The 17783-nt window shown below is 42.4% G+C and overlaps 2 protein-coding genes across 3 annotated transcripts; one reads left to right on the top strand and one right to left on the bottom strand.

Annotated features, from left to right (window-relative positions):
* Positions 1-23: 23 nt before the first annotated feature.
* Positions 24-3835, top strand: LOC110058912 (MORN repeat-containing protein 3-like). 2 transcript variants are annotated; one of them, XM_020765582.2, is made up of 5 exons: positions 24-260; positions 1167-1318; positions 1709-1868; positions 2421-2605; positions 3188-3835. In XM_020765582.2, the coding sequence occupies exons 1-5, from the start codon at positions 116-118 to the stop codon at positions 3254-3256; spliced, it is 711 nt and encodes a 236-aa protein (XP_020621241.2). In that variant the 5' UTR covers positions 24-115; the 3' UTR covers positions 3257-3835. The 2 variants fall into 2 exon arrangements, with proteins under 2 accessions (XP_020621241.2, XP_089136590.1); XM_089280464.1 differs by lacking the exon at positions 3188-3835 and having other exon boundaries at positions 2421-2767.
* LOC110058907 (calcium release-activated calcium channel protein 1-like) lies at positions 3254-5844 on the bottom strand. The gene is made up of 2 exons (XM_020765577.2): positions 5609-5844; positions 3254-4854 (listed from the first exon to the last, which is right to left on the bottom strand). The coding sequence occupies exons 1-2, from the start codon at positions 5723-5725 to the stop codon at positions 4330-4332; spliced, it is 642 nt and encodes a 213-aa protein (XP_020621236.2). The 5' UTR covers positions 5726-5844; the 3' UTR covers positions 3254-4329.
* Between the last annotated feature and the right edge of the window lie 11939 nt (positions 5845-17783).

The raw sequence follows: 17783 nt of genomic DNA on the forward strand, positions 1-17783 counted from the left end.
TTGTATGTAAGGGTGGAAAAGCATCATGGTATTGCCTGAGTAACCTGGCCTGCCCTTAGTTACAGAGGTAAATAATTGTCTGATTTGTAGCTTCAGTTGGGGAATCTTCAACAAAATGCCGATCACTAAACAGCCCAAGAAAAACGAACCGTTGTGGAGAGAATGGGATTATAAAGCACAGAAGAAAGGCGTTCATCACACGGTGTATTCAGTAAATGGCGATCGATACACTGGCGAATGGGATAATAATCAGAAGAATGGTGAGTCGCTCGCGCGCGGCCGGTTTTGTATTCGCACGTTCGGTATTAAGCTTACTTCTTCTGTTAAATGCTATAGGCATCTGATTTTATTCCAATCTCCCTCTAACCCAGCTTTACCAGGAACATGCCTCCAGAAATTTTGAATGTAAATTCATGGCCATTCATCAGTTGTTTCCCGATTAATTAATAAAAACTTATTCTCGGACGATGCTTCCGAGTCTGTTACTGGCTCTGATGAAAGAGTATTTTAAAAAGCTAAAACTCCCGCTAAGAATGTGTTTTCATGTCGCAAGATATTCTGCAGGCTTAGAATGGTGAATAAACATGAACTCTCTGAGCTAGTTAACTTATATTTCCACGGTATTGCAATCCAATTGACTGTTCACATATTCAGCATTTTCTCTGAAGATAGACATGTGCATATACATGGGGGCCGTGTATGTGAGAGATTGAAGAATCTGGGGGGCACTGAAGACCTTTACTTTTTTCTTTTCCCGCTCCCCCAAGGCTTCACCCCAGCTCACTTAAAGTACTCCCAGCAAGTACACTCCCAACATTCCACGAAGGTATTTACCTTTTGGATTGGATTCCCTTGGGTTGTGTTTTCTTGGCCTCTTAGTATTGCCTTCTACAACCCCAGTGGCAGATCTAGGAGAGGGACCCGCCCCCTAGGCCCCCCTTATTTTGGGTTAAAAAAAAAAAGGAAAATGGCAAAAGGAAGAAAAACTGGTAGGGCAAGCAAAATAACTCCCCCCCCCCCCCCTGCCCACCCCCCTTAGCTCAAGGTCTGGATCTGCCACTGAACCCTAATAGGAAACATGTACCTACAGTAGATCATATCTTCCCATTTGGCAAACTGGTTTCTGTATGTGTTTTAACAAGGTTCAAATGTACTGATTTGATTAGGAAAGGGGACCATGACATGGAAGAAGTTAGGAGCCATTTATGATGGAGACTGGAAAGATGACCATCGTTGTGGCTTTGGTACATATAGTTTACCTGAGGGGGCTGGATACAGAAAGGTTTACTCTGGAGGATGGAAAAATGATAAAAGACATGTATGTATCCATGTCTTTGACTCAATGCAAAGAACTATTTTTCTTGTGTTTCCAGTATCACCGAACATAGACTGAATTGGCTCGAATTTTTCTTCAGCGGCCACACACACTTTCTTTTGCTGGCCCACCCACATTCCTTCGTGTTGTTGTGAGTTGACTGTAAGTGAAAAGAAAGCAAAAGAAAGTGTGACGGGTCACTGTACAAAAATTCAAGCCCATTCCACAGTTCAGTGATTTTCGTAGTATAACATACATGTCAAGAGATCTAGCTTCTTTCATAAAAAGGAATTTTTCAGTATGTGTAGAGCCTGTGTCCAAATTATATTTTCTTGGCATATGTAGGTCTTGATTTTTATCTTTAACTGAAAACAAATAGCGTTTCATTCACAGGGTTATGGAACTAATTTCTACTCATATAACGAATACTATGAAGGAGAGTGGTATGCAGACAAGCGCAGCGGCTGGGGAAGAATGTATTATTCAGATGGTGCAGTTTATGAGGGAGAATGGTACAATAACATGAGAAATGGTGAAGGAATGCTCAGGCTAGGTGAGCTCTCGCTAATTTATCGCTGTCTTGGAACCATTTAACAAGGCAGCACTCCATTCCTGTTATTGACTGATGAGACTACAATTTCTAAATAGGAAAAAAGTCCAAAAAGGGTCAATGTTGCTGCCTTTCCTAGTGCTCCTCATGTGGCTGTCAAATTTTAGTGGCACATTTGATTTGCTTGTCACTGATTAGAACTTCCCATGTCACTGGTTTTCAGGGTCGTGTCACTTGTTGCTTTTACCTCTTTGAAGGCCCTTTGATTTTTCACAGTATATCAACCCTGTATTCATCTGGACCAAATTCAAAGGTTGGGTTTGATGTTAAAAATTCCACATTATAAGTGAGCCATTATCTATATCATTCAGTATAATGTATATTGAAATCCTTGCCCCAACTGAAGCCTCTGAGGATTGTATTAAAATATATGTAAGCAGAATATATACTTGATTTACATGAATTAACAATTCACGACAAAGACTTTTCACAAAGTTGCACCATCCAGATTGGTCATACTTGAATGTTCAATTATACCTGGTGTTCTTTTGACAGCAAATGACAATCGATATGAAGGTCAGTGGAAAGATGGCAAAAAACATGGAAAAGGAAAATTTTTCTACCTTGACCGAGGACAGTTATACACTGGAGTGTGGTGTGATGACATTCCAAAATGTGGCACTGTTGAAGATTTTGGTCGACATGAAGCCCCCAAGCCAACAACATACCCACTACCCGAGGTTAGTGTCAATCATACTGTATGTCATTCAGGAGATGAACATGGTAGATTTCACTGCCTTGGTCATCATTCTGGCAGCTGTTTGGTGTTATTTGGGGTGTTACCCAGGACCAATCTCTACTCATTGTTCTACAGCTTTGTAATTTGAATACATCTCTCTCATAATATGCCTCAGAAAATTACATGTAGCTCCTTTAGCATGGTCTTAAAATTGCTTAGTACATTGTGATGTGTGGACTTGATTACCAGCTGCTTTTCAGGCAAATGGGTCTGGGAGAGTGGAAGAAATTGAGTAAACGGCATTGAGTGAAAAAGACAATGATTGTTTGTCTCTACTCAAGTCATTTATATTTCTTCCTCATAAGAACAACTATTGCCAAAAGTTGTGTACAAACTTACCTTGCTGCATCTAGCCGTCATCCCTACTCATAACCTTGGTCAAAATTGTCCCATATAGACCAAATGTTTCACTGACATGTTATTGGCATCGATGACAACACTCAGCACAGTGTTAGGTTTTTTTCCTATTTTGTTTCACTAGAAATCAGTTCAATTTGTTTGTATTTTTTTTCTTAAAATACAGTGTAAACTTCAAGATACAAAAGGTGTAGTCAAAGATGCAGAAGACACATTTCTGGATGAACAGCAGTGATGATAAATTGATGCTTTAATTTTATATAACTTGATATTTATTAAGTTCCCTTTTTTCTAAAAGTGTACATATATACCAACAGAAGCCACAGGCATGTGATATAATACACAAGAACCCTGTACATGGCAGCTAAAATTAAACAATGTTGTGATGAACATCAGTGTAGTTTAAAACAAAGAAAACAACCTGGCTAAAAGTAGTACAACTTTTAAACTATCTGTCTTCGTGAACAAGACATTCTTGAGTTCCAGTAGCAAAACATCAACAGACAACCCTTCCAAACCACAGAAAGAATAATGTTATGAGTTATACAAGAGGTAGCCTGTTAGGTCATTGAATGATGATTGGAAAACTTGGATGTCATGGCAGCAAATAAAATCATATTACAACTAAAATCAAGTTTAAAAGAAGCTAGACGTATTCTGTACTATTCACTGTAATCACTAATGGCAGCCTGTTATAAGCCTTTCACAATGTTAATAACTTAATATTATTTTTGTACAGCAACTTCTACTATGCTCCAGTTATTAAGAGCAATACAATAATGTACTTGTTATCAATAAAATAAAATAAATACTTTCTGGTTTAAGTCCCTTTTACCTAGAATATAAAGATGTTTCAAACTTTAATGTTACACATGGTCACCAAACCACAAAGCCCTGAACTTTAACTTTTTCTATCCTTGAACAAGTGCAGATGATGTAGACCATGCTTATAAATGAAAGAATGATCTAAATTTATGGTACACCACGGTTTAACAAACTGATCTTACAGACTATTTGTTCCTGAGTGTATATAGCCATGCAAGTGATTAAATGAAAGACCATATATTTGAACTACAGAGAAAGATGCAAAGACATGAATGATCATTTTTCAGTCTTTATTTTCACAGCTGTTTACCAGTAAGTTATGTACATAACTGCAATGATAATTCATGTCTTTGCAGTGTATATCCATATTGGAGATTTTAAAACGTGTTCTTTAATTAAAATGGTTTAAAATTATGAGTTCTCAACGTATATCCAGTTGTTAGTTATATTACAAGACCATGAAAATGTGCAGTAAACGTTTTGTTAGACCCTGTGATTAGGGCATGGACTAGGAGCAGGTGAACTTGGTGATGTTCCTGTGTCTGTGTGAAGCTGGTTAGCGATCTGCTGAAGTTCCTCAATTCCCTGAAAAGACCTTTCATACTTGTGTTGAACAAGAGATCTGTAGAAATGAATAGCAAACCAAACAAACACAATACACACAGGCACCAGCACCACAGAAGCTGCTACAGCCGCAGGTTTGCTGTAATTGTAGAACTTCACCCAACAGAGTATTGCAATCTCTGCCAAGAAGAGAAGTGTCCCAAGACCTGTTGAGAAGATCCATGCAATCTCTATGTACGTATGTAGTTTTTCATGTGGTGAATCACGTACCATTTGAGTTCCCTGACACTGAATATTTGCCACTCCCTCGATATTCGGGAGAATGCAGACAGATATCATGAGTGCAAAGACATGTACTGAAATAAGAACGGTAGTCATCACACTGAATGCTATCAATAGTTCTTGAGGGATGCCAGGTTCAAGTTGAATTTCCACCATTGCCACCTGCAAAATATAGCACTGAAAGTTGATACCTCCTTACAAACAAGGATGCAAATGTTTGCACCAATTAGACACCTTTCTCAGCATCAGAATTCTTAAGGTGGATTTAAGTTCCTTCTTCTCTAATGTACACATAACAAGCAAACATCCATCACGAAATAAATAAATTGCTCGTGATATTTAATAGGCTGTGCGAATTGGACACACTATGTACAAATCGAGAAACTAATATTGCTTCCATTGTAAAAGAGACGGCAAGTGACCAAGTGAAACGCGTAAATTTGAACGGTGGAGAAAGACGTAAAGACGCGATTGATCATTGCATTTATGTACACAATTTAACACAGTTGTCAAAGTAACACCTGAAAAAATTCAGGCTTGAACATAAGCTTAACACAACAGCGATGGTCATTCATGTCTTTATTTACGTAAAAGACACTCTTGAAAATAGAACCTTTTTTTCTGTTGCAATCAATAATCTGATATATCTAGATATTCTAGCTTCCGAAATGAATGTAAAACGCTTTTCACACAAGCCTTCAAAGAGAAAAGGAACTAAACAAATAAGCTAAAGCTTAGATATACAGATATGCTCTAAACTCTGGTAAACAAGGAGCAGTTTTGTTAATTAGCAAAGTAACTACGGTAATTCATTGCAAGTAAGCTACAGCGAAGCTAAAAAAGCTACCCTGCGTTTTTTACAGATAAATGTAAACTCACACTGAAAACCCAAACAAAAAACAGCTCAAAAGCTCACCATAGCAAAACCTGACATCAGCGCCGAAGTGCGACTAGATGCTTTAAGTTTTCCGCGCGTAAGAAATATTCTTCTGACAGTTAACCTCTGTACAGACTCTTCGTCTGTGTGCTTCATGTCGAGTTGATCTTATTTAGATCAGTAGTAAGATGTCTTCCAGCTTTCTTTGCCGTACAAAATAACTTTTCAACCTTCACTGAGCTGAACGATGGTGGCCATATTTGTTTTTTCGGAACGATTGCACCCGCTGACCAGTCGACGTGGCCTTCATGCATATCTGTAGGTGCTTGCGTGACAGGTATCGTCACGCCTCTCTATCGGGCGATAAAAATTCGAAAACAACTGAAAATTTCCTTTCTAGCAAGTTTCATTTCTCGATCTCCCAGGGAACTACCAGGGGATGAAAATCAGAAACGAAATCGGCGATATTCGTACTTTGCAAGTTATTATGGTAGCACGGAGTGGAAGTCGTGGAACAGTGACATCACAACAGGGAAATAGATCTGCATTTCTCAACGTGTTACGGATTGTTTCATTGTTAAATGGTTTTTATTTTACTTCTAAAAGTTGGCTATCGTTTATTTTTAGCAACCTTCGAATATGTCCACGTTATCTTATAGCATTTACTGCTAAAATCGACCAAATCCGCCGCCGGCATTTGTGCCGTCATCACATCAAACTCTTATCTTCACCGATTCAATGAGTTTGAACTTCAACGTCTGTGTACTTGTTCAATTGACCGTGGCCTGTGAATAGGCTCCGCGGAGCCTATTTACAGGGGACCCACTCGCGCAGACTTGTCTCTCTCAGGGGCTTTCTTCTGTGAAGGTCGCCCTGTGAACGTTCAGGGTCAGCATTGAATAGCGCGGCATTCGTTGCCTTGACCTGGAGCCTTGCTAGACGGACTGGAACTGGAAGCTAAAACGAAATAAAAAGCACGTCTACCTTTCAAGAAGTTCCGCTTATTTTGGTCATCCTCCAGTCGAGTAAACCAAAGTGGCCTTGTAATTTACATTCTTGCCGACTTTTCCGACTGTAACGTATTTTTGTTGCACCGCATTTAAAGTAACTCAAGTGACATGGTAGTAACCAGCTCGAAAGGCAATGGCTGACTCTGGTCACCACGCACATATTTTTTTTTTAATTCTCTCCATAGTCCTATCATGATGTAGCATATATTTCTCTTTTTATATTTATTTTATAATACTGATGTAAATTAAGTCTGTAAATAATGCGCAATAATAAAGCAGTTGAAGTTGAAGTTTCCGAAATTTGCTATTATTTTCCGCCTTCTTGGAAAAGGGTACGTATACAAGATTTACATCTAATAATTCAAAGTTAAGACCCATATGATAATGGAGCCCAGTGATCACCAGAGAGGTTCCCTACCAAAAAGACCAAGCGCCGATATTGTTGTAATACGGTCCCGAGAAAGATTGATCAATTTTGAGAGACTTGATACACGACTATGTGATTGCAAAGGAGCTATGGAAAAGAACAACTCGAACTGCGAGAGTACAAAGAATGACAAAGAGGTTTCATATAAATTTATAAAAGATTTTTTCTTACAAAACGTGTTCTGAAATAATTGAACGGATTAAAACCTTTTTTTGACAGTGAGCGATGCTTGATTTTGGAAACTAAAGAAGGAAGAACGTGTTTTTCACAAAAACAACTACAACGTTGACTTTATTAGACGAAACATTTACCGACCTACTGAAGCTGACGCAACGAACAGGAACCCAACACCTGTTAGTACAGTGACTATACCTTACATTGAGGGCACTTCTGAGACCATCTCACGAATACTACAGCCCTACAACATCCGTGTGGCCCAAAAACCTACAACTACGTTGCGACACTTACTGACCAACGTTAAAGACAGGGACGAACCTAACAACAGACAGGAAGCAGTTTACAAGATCAAATGCTCCAACTGCCAGGCCTCCTACATTGGTGAGACTGGCAGAAATCTTGACACGAGACTGACTGAACACAAACGAGCCACGAGAAATGGTGATGCCAACAATCACATTGCTGTACATCATTCAACTGAAAAACCACAACATTGACTGGGACTCTGCTCAGTGCTTAACCGTACAGTTCAAACTATTTTCAACGACTGACTCTGGAAAGCTGGTACATTAACCTAGAACAAACACCTTTTAACAGATGTCAACAACTACCGGCGGCTTACAAACAACTTATCCACGATGGAAACGAAACCGACAAACGGACTTCCAACAGCCCGACTTAATTTGACTAACAATAGACAGACCAAAACCCGACCATTTTGACTAACAATAGACGGATCGAAACCAACCAATGAGTGATGACAAACTTTACACGAGTCTTTCAGCCAATAACATCATGGCTGAACTGACCAATCACGTTCAACGGACCAGACTTATAACATCATCGACAGACTAACACTATTCACTTGACTCTGAAGATGACTTCTGCTCAGGTTGTCGAAACGTCAGTCCCCAACAACAGTCCTTTTTCGGCAGAACTACCCTCACCCGGACGATCACACTACACGAACTAAAGGAAGAAGTGCCGGTATTCAGCAGGGCTGGCCTGATGACAAGAGTGCCCTGCCTCCTGTGGTCTCTTCGAATTTCAATATGAGAGACGAAATGTCCGTTCAGAATGGAATTGCAGTCGAACATCCCGTAAGCGCTTACGGGAGGTGGTCCCTTACAAGAGCTTAGACCATATTGGGCCAAAATTTTGCCTCATTAGATATGGTAACTGCAGAGACTTACCCCATGTTTTAAATGGTTTATTCATGTGAAAAGTCAATTTCGAGAAAATCCGATGCTTCTTATTGAAAAAAATTCCGTCTCTTGTGCTACCCCGGTGGGGGGGGGGGGGGGGCACTTCCTATAAATGGGCTAATGGGGATATACCGCTGGATGGGGTCGCATTTTCACGACTGAACTAACTATAATGGGATCGCCTTTTCAAGCATTTTTTATAGGATGACTAGAATGGGGTCACAATTTTCCGGGATTTTGAGAGTAAGAAAATTCTGGCAAGTTGTGATTTATAAACGGAAAGATTCGCCGAAAAAAAATGTTACCGTATTTATTGCTGTTGTTTAATATTTAGTATTTTTATTGCGATTATGAATTTTCTATTCTGAAAGTTCTATAAATTGCTTTTATCCTCATCAAAAATGCTATTATAATGTCAATGCTAGTGTAATGTTACCGTTAAAGAAGAATGTTTGCATTTCAACTATTTATGACGGTTTGTTTGTAAATGTTTATGGTAAGCAAATGTACCAGAATGTTTATAGTGTAGTTGTAAAGTAAAGTGTTCTTCATTCAGTTTATTAAATGTGTCAATTCATTTTAGAAAGACTTAGTTAAAAGGATTTATACGGTAGACGCAAAAACAGAAAGTGACTAAGTTGGGGTCGTGAAAATTACATTTACCCAAAAGTGACTAAGATGGGGTCTATAATTGGCCATAGAATATGACTATAATGTGGTAGTGGTTCTGAGAGGCCAGCGGTACATACCCAAAAAAAATTGGCCCAAGTACCCACCCCCCCCCCCCCCGCCCCCCAGGTGTGCTACCCAGGAATGCGATAATGCTACAACACATTATTACGTAATTTACGCTCTATTAGTTGTCAAGTGGTGGCTTACTGGAGGGTGACAACCAAGAAAAATTTCAAACTTTTAGCTCTAAAAGTGGTCGCGGTCGCTTGCGAGGGATGGCCGCTTACAAGAGGTTTAAAATATAGCGATCTGACTTGAAAAGTTTTGGTACTTTGGAAAACTGGCAGCTGAGGAGAGGTGGTCGAAACCGGAGATTCGACTGTATTTTCAAAGGAGAGACTGAGAGAGTGGTAGTCCCGAAAGCTGCTAGAGGCGAACTTCTCAGGAGTATTGACAACTCACACCTGGGAGTTAATGATTGCCTTAATAGAGAGCGCGAGTGTCTTTATTGGCCTGGCATGACAGGGGATATTAAGAGTCACGTATCTACCTGTGAAGCCTGCAGAGAATGCGAGGGAAGCCAGACCAAGGAAACACTCGAGAGTCACCAAACGCTTAGTCGGCCCTGGCAGTACTTTGCAGCTGACCTTTTCGGACTTTTCGACTAGAGGGAAAGAGCTACTTAGCGACGTCTGATTGTTTCAGTGAATTCTTTGAACTTGATCACCTCAGAAGCACAACGTCGGTGTCTGTAATCAGGAAGCTCAAAGCGCATTTCGCAAGGCACGGCATACCGGAACAGCTAGTTACTGACAACGGACCACAGTTTTCTTCCAGCGATTTCCTGAAATTCTCAAATGAGTGGGACTTTGATCACTGTACTAGCAGTCCCCGTCACAGTCAGTCCAATGGCAAGGCCGAAAGTGCTGTGAAAGACGCCAGGAAGATTCTCTTGAAGTGTAAGAGGGCTAGTTCAGATGCGTTTCTTGCTCTGCTTGACCACAGGAATACACCGCCTTCGGGAATTCAAATCAGCCCAGCTCAGCGCCCTGTTAATAGAAGGACAAGAGGTCTTCTACCCATGTCTGCCGGTTTACTTAAACCGTCTGTAGCTGATGAAGATAAAACCGACACCAAGCTTCGCCTGCACCAGCAACTGCACGCTCGTTATGAGGGAGTTTTAGCAAACCGCGACGACGACGGCAACGAGAACTTCACCAAACAAACGTTTTAATGAACAAAACAATAGCTGTGCACGTGCGTTACAAATCTTTGCACATTTCTTTGCCGTCCTCTGCAAAACAAGAACGTAAAACGACCAAGTTCTGTGTCGTCTAAGGGACGTGGACGACGACGGCTCATTTTTCGTATTTCCATTTGGAATTGAACACCACCGTTGCATATTTAGCTTAAACACGTTTTTAGAGCCATTGGCGTACCGAACAGATCTAGACAATTGCGAATTTTGCTGGTAGAATATAAATTCATTTTTTGCTAGGCGTCGTCCTCGGCGTCGTCGTCGTCGTTGCTTAAGCTCCCTACTCACAACAAAGGCGCCCGTGACTTAGACCCTTTGGAGAAAGGCGATGCTGTAAGAGTTCAGCCATGGCAGGTTGGAAAGAAGGGATGAAGAAAGGAGTTGTCAAGAATCGTCTGAGTGAAAGATCTTACGAAGTGGAGCTTCCACAAGGCGTTCTTCGGAGGAACAGAATTAATCTTAGGAAGACCAACAAACTTGCTGCTACGACCGATGACACTCAACGTGAGCAGTGTAACGTGAGCCACAGCCACTAGAGCCCGTGAAGCCTGTGACTGAAACCTTTGAGTTGCCTTCTCAATTTGTGGTTGAATTGCCGACTGACTTACTTCCGCCTGCTACACCTGTGAAAACACCTGAGCCAAGAAGGTCTCAGCGCGTCCGCAGACACCCGAAACATCTTGAGGACTATGTTTTGGCCTTAGTGTCTAAGCCGTGAACTGTTGCAGCTTAGGGACTGGTCAAAAAGTACAGGGTGGGGAGGGGGGCGCTTTGAAAATGTGTTGATTAGAAAACACATGGCCCACCCCTTCCATTTGGAACAAAAACGAGTGATCCCCCCTAAACGAAGGTTGAAAATCACATGACCCACCCCCTACGAAACATGACATTTTTGGTTGCATAATCCAACAAAATCACGTTTTCTGTATGGAACTGTGACATTGTTCACGTTCTAGATTTTTTCTTTCTTTGCAATAATACAAAACCATCTAAAAATAATATTATTTTCCTTTACTTTTGTAACTTAAGGCTATGTCCGTAAACTCTAAAAGAGCTTGACCGTAAACCTTTCACACTTGGCCTTTTGCCTCGCTACTTGTGGAACAGTGATCTACCCAGAAAAAGGTTGTAGTGAGTCCTGGACTAACACAGCCAGCAAGCCCAAGAGTGTGGGTCCCGTGCAGATCCATGAACATATGTACCGTACCCATAGGGACAAATAGCATGTAGACGCCCTGGGACCTCCGTTAGACTTCTTGGCCTTCGTACAGATTTTACAGTACATGAAATTGCCATCCCTATTGTACACCAACCACGTGTACTTTTTTCAGCCATGGCTCGAAAAATTTTCGTCCTTCGGAACTGGAAGGAGTTGCCTCTGTTGTGAATGGTGACAAATGTGTGCCAATTCCTGTTATAAAACAGGATGACCCACCCGCCGTGGGTAGCTGAAAATTGAACGACCCAACCGGCTTACCAAGGGCTCAAAAACTGATGAGCCACCCCCTCTCTGCTCCGGCCCACCCCCTAGTACTTTTTGACCAGTCCCTTTAGGACTGTTTTCGTAATAAAAGAGAGGGTGTGATAGTGTGTTTAATACATGTACAACGCGAACCGTTGTGGTGAATGTCGGTCGTTTCGCCTACAAGTAGTTTCGCCTACACTTAAGTCGAAGTTATTTTGGGAAGATAAATGAACACTGACTATCAGACTTCTTTTGGTGAAAGGGAGGTCGAAAGGAAAATCCCGTAACAACAGTTTATTTTTGCGAATCGACGATATTTTGTAATCAGTGTTACTCAATCACATCTTGCTCTCATTGTGGAGTAAATTTGCGGGAACGTTTTTTTGCGGTAACCTTTTTTGCGAATTCTGGAAAAGGTGTCCGGTCGTTCCGATACAAGTCGTTTTGATGCAAGTTGAAGTCGATTCGATTCGATTCGATACAAACTGAGGACACTGAGCGCGCAGTAATCAAATCGTTGAGTTCAAACAACGAAACAGTGCTCGGCAGTAGTCGGAAGCTGGGAGGAGCCGCCGAACGTTTGACTGACGGTAGCAAAAAACGCATTTGTTGGTTGAGCTTTGAATTTTTAGAGTCCGCATTTTATTGAAAGGCGCAGTATTGCTGTAAAAGAAAAAGAGAAAAAAATCACACTTACCTTGAGCGAGGCACTAAACAGCTGTTATTGTTCAGAAAGTCACAAGTCCGAACAATAAAGAAGTTGACAACAAAGCAGAAAAAAAACACACCCACCTTCAGCGGACCACTTCAACATTAAAAACTCCTGGTAAAGATGACTTCTCACTTCAACGAAAAAGTACGCACACACTCACGTATCATTTCAAGTTAAAGATGAAGTTTATTTCTCTTTTTTTGGTACATGAACTCGTCCTGTTGGTGATCTTCAAGTTTATTAGCTCGTTTGTTGAGACTGAGCGTTTAGCATAGCCGCGCTGTCGCAGTGGAATGCTCTTCCGAAAAACATAACTATATAATTACCGAAAACCTACTTGTCGATTTTTGGATTTGAAAGCTTTTTAGTATTGTAAAGTAGCATTGTAAATAGTCTGGGTTCTTTTCAGGCTGCGACATGATCAATACTAAGGACTTTCTACAGTAACATCGCATTTTATTCAAACCGACGTGCGAATGGTAATCGTGCAATGCACACCGTACGAGTCTACAGGCAGAATTTCTTCTCTGAGTTCCACGGTTCCATGGTAGCGCTCAGACCAAATTAACGATGTTGCGAGTGAAGAGACCGGAACAGCGTCGTCGCTTACATAAAACTCGAGAACCAATCAGCGTTCAGGGGTGTAGTGAGGTGATGTTCGATTCTGGCCAATCGGAGCATTTTGTGACTAAATAAGGACACCAACCTCGAATCCGATTTGTTGATGTAAAAATCTGACCGATCAGAAGCTTTCGTGACCAGATTAGGGCATTCATTTGGTACCCATGACGTTAAATCTCACGTGATTTTTCCATTATAAAATGTAAGTAGTAGATCACTTGAATAAAATTGTCATTTTGTTCAAACACAATGTCTGATCAGACGTTTTGGTGTTGGTTGTGTGAAAAGTGTGAAAGAATGTACGGTCAGGGGATCACGATTCCCTCCACTCTTAGCGACGATCTTATGAAGAAATTCGAAGCCAACGATATGACGCGAAACGTCTTTCGCTTCGTCGTCTTTATCATGTGTTTGCAACGACATCCCCAGGTATTCGAGGGGTTCCGAGTCATTCGAGAACATTGCCCAGACCTCGTCAAGTCTTGTGTCATTACCTTGACAACGAGATTCTAAAAACATGAAAAAGAAAAAGATCACGAAGACGAAAAGTCGTTCTGTTAGCCAAGTTTGAAGATCCCGCCGAACCGGGTAGTTTGGAATGGTTAGGACGTTTTGCCCGAGCGCAAAAACTACCCATCCAACAAGTTCGAAAGACGTCGGAAATAGATTTGGAGGACACCCTCCACAAACCCCGTCGACGCCTATTTACCACCCTACCTGTCCTGGTGTTCAACATCGAACAACAATGGGTGGCAGACTTGGCGGAAGTGCAACCCTTGGCCCAAGACAACAAGGGTTACCTGTACCTCCTCATCGCGATCCACGTCTTCTCCCAGTAGGCTTAGGTGGAACCATTGAAAAACAAGACGGGGCAAGCCGTGACAGATGCCTTCGCCAAAATGGACGACGGGACAGAATTTTACAATTGTACGTTCGTCGCCATGATGAAACAGAAAAACGCTCATCATTTTTCAACCGCCCGCGATACCAAAGCAAGTATCGTGGAACGATTCAATCGTACCTTGAAAAAAAGGTTGTATCGCTATTTCGACTAAGAACACCTTTAGTTACTTAGCGATCCTCTAGGCCTTGGTGAAAGGGTACAACGGGGTTTCCTATCATCGCCGCATCAGTCGCAGTATCAGCCCCCGAGAAAGTGAACGCCGGTAATCAAGAGGAAGTAGGGAACAACTTGCACGCCAAACGTTTGTCGGGCAAACCTAACTTTCCACCTACTGAAGAAAGCCTAAGCTCAAAACGTTTACATTACCAGCGAATAATTTACACCTTTAAGAGCCGTTTGAGCCTTACACCTACCAAGAGTTCACTGAAATTCAATGCAAAACGGATGTTACTAAAACTGGGAACGGGGAACGGGGAACGTGGAACCGGGAACGGGAGTCTGGGAACGAGTTTACAGCGGTAACCCGCCCGAAAATTCAACGTGGCGGACAAAGGAAAAGAAAAGAAACCAATTTGGGAAAAGGTGAGGAAGTGTTACGGTTGTAAAAGTGAGTTTCTACTGGCTGTGCCCCCAGATGACCAGTACGTTCCTGTTAAAGCAGAGTTCGATTGGTACTGGGATAAACAAAGCACGAAATGGCGCCTGGGGAGAAAATCGAATAGGTATCACATGCCACCCCAATCGGTCAGTACAAAGTGAAAGAATGCAGGTTGTACGACTGCTGACCGGGTACAAAATGCAAACTGCAGACTGGGTACAAAATGCAGACAGAGAATAAAGACTGTTTTTCGTCTTCTAAAAATTATACCGAGTGTCACACAGTCGCTTTTCCGCGGTCATCTTTCACCAACATTAGCATTATTTTGGATATTCCTTGCTCGTTTCTTCATATATTTTGTCCATAACAAAGCGGCCAGGCCACAGGTTATTACCTGCTACTTACCTGATTTGCCGACTGACTTGCCGATCTCCGAAAGGCAGCCATGCTACCGAATGCGAAGACAGCGGACGGCCTACGTTCAAAGATGGCCATGTGTATGCGATGACGTAATTGTCATGAGACCGAAAGTGTTTTTGGGACACGTTGAATGTTATTATTTTGTATGAGAAGCCATATTGAAAATTTTTACGAAGTGAATCCTTCAAAATCCTTGTAATCCTCAGTCGGTAGAGCATGAGACAGCCTAATCTCAAGGAGTAGAGCCTATAGAATCCAGAATAAATACAGTCCAGAGGGAATTCTTGTACAGTCATGTGTTATGTCACTTATCCTCGGTATCATATTGCATGTTGCTTTCTTTAAATATTGATATGACAGCTCGCACACAAGGTGAGAAGATATGAGAAGACTATGAAGGCTTGAACTTCTATTTAAGAACGACTGTGGCCTGACCGATTGGGGTAGCATGTGATGATATTGATTCGATTTTCTCTCCAGACGCCATTTCATGCTTTATTTATCCCAGTACCAATCGGACTCTGCTGTAACAAGAACGTACTGGTCATCTGGGAGCACAGCCGGTACTCACGTTTACAACCGTAACACTTCCTTATATTTCCCCAAATTGTTCCCTTTTCCTTTCCTTTGTCCGCCATGTTGAATTCTTAGGTGGGTTTCCGGTGTACACTCGTTCCCAAACTCCCGTTCCCCGTTCCCCGTCCCCCGTTCTTAGTTTTAGTAACATCATTGCAAGACCGAGTGTTCGAGAAAGGGTATTTGTTGGGTTGGACCGAAGAAGTCTTCGCGATACGCGACGTCTGCCCGAGACCTCCCGTGACAACCTACAAGATCGAACAGATGGACGGCTCACCCGTGCGGGGCACGTGTCACAAGCAAAATTTGCAAAACGTGGTCGTGAACGAGGAAGAGTATTTGTTCCGTGTGGACAAGATCGTGAAACGTTAAGGGAATAAAGTCTTGGTGCATTGGAAAATGGAAGATAACTTGGAGAAGACATGGTCAACTTTTTCGATCAGTGGCGAATCTACAACTGTAAGCATGTCTCATCATGCTTTAGGACTTTTCCTATGATCCTCTGATTTGTCTCTCGCCATGTGAGCGGCCATGTTGGCCTGTGAATAAAGTCTTGTTAGAATCTACGGAGCTTGTCAACTTATTACATGGTGTCAGAATTGCCTGCCCTGCTTCGAATGACACGTGTCATGCCTGTGGAAAACGCGGACATTGGCAACAGGTGTGCAGGGCTTCTTCCGACCCTCATCGACCCGCTTATTTCATCACGCATGATGTCTGTCAAGTCTCATCTGCACCGAAAGGCATCTTTCTTGACCTTGACCTCAGTCCTCCTGCATCTACATCATCATCCATCAAGCGACTCAGATTTTAGGTTGACTCAGGCTGCTCCTGCAACACCATACATGTCACAGACCTCAACAAGCTTCCTCCAGTGCCAGTGAACCCATCTTCCGTTCGCCTCCTTGACTACTCAAAAGCAGTCATCCCAACCACTGGGCAAACTACACTGCAGTGCACTCGCCGTGGAAAATCCTATGAGATTGTAGTCCAAATCATCACTGCGGAACACTACTATGCTCTTCTCTTGGGTCTGGCTGACAGCAGCCGCATGGGCATTATCAACTATAATGTGGACACTGTCAATCAATTGGAGGCTACCCCATCATCCCCACCACCTCTTGGTGAGTTAACTGTAGATTACATTAAACTTACGAATCCAGAATTGTTTGAAGGCTTAGGCAAACTGAGTGAACCTTTCTCACTCACCCTTAATCCTGAAGTGAAGCCTGTCCAAGCGGCCCCTCACCGCTATGCTGCGCCCAAGCCACCTGTCATCAAGGAAGCACTAGATAAGCTCATCCAAACTGGTTAGCTGGTTCGAGTAAATGAACCCACCCCCTGGATCTCTAACATGGTGGTTCGGGAGCGTCCAGCAACTGCTACTAAACCTGCTAAGGTCCGTATTTGTTTGGACCCCTCACAAACTATCAGCAAGGCAATCATCAGACCTGTTTACCCCATACCTACCCTCGAGGAAAGCATTCACCGCTTCAACCAAGCAAAGATTTTCTCAGTATTCGACATCAAGGATGCCTTCGAAACAATTGAGTTGACAAAGGAGTCGTCCATGCTGACCACCATGCACACTCCATGGGGCCGGTACCGCTAGACGCGACTTCCATTTGGCGTCGGTGCAGCTCCAGAGGAATTTCAACGCCGCCTTCATGATGTCCTCTGCGGAATAGATGGTGTTGTGAACATTGCCGATGACATCATTGTCATAGGTCGCGGTGAATCCCTGACAGATGCCACCCGAGACCATGATGCCACTGTCTTAAACTTGCTGAGTCGTCTCTCTCAGCATAACCTCAAACTCAACCCGGACAAGATCAAGTTCAAAACGTCAACTGCACCGTTCATGGGTCACATCCTTACTCCAGAGGGACTCAAACCTGGCACAGAGATAGTTACTGCTGTTCTTGACAAGCCTCAATCTCAAGATAAGGCAGCCACCCGTCGCGTTTTGGGGATAATCACTTACCTGTCCAAATTTTGCCCAAATCCTAGTGAAGGAGTCCGCCCTCTTCGTGACCTCACCCACATCAAGCAAGATTTCCTCTGGTCTGAAAAACATAGCAAAGCTCTCATACAGGCCAAGGAGCTAGTTTCCAAAGCACCTTGTCTCCAACCTGCCACAAACGCCATCGACTCTTCCAACATACAGTG

This window comes from Orbicella faveolata, unplaced genomic scaffold (assembly GCF_042242905.1).
Source record: "Orbicella faveolata isolate gen_17 unplaced genomic scaffold, um_ofav_v1 contig_47, whole genome shotgun sequence".
Lineage (NCBI taxonomy): Eukaryota > Metazoa > Cnidaria > Anthozoa > Scleractinia > Merulinidae > Orbicella > Orbicella faveolata.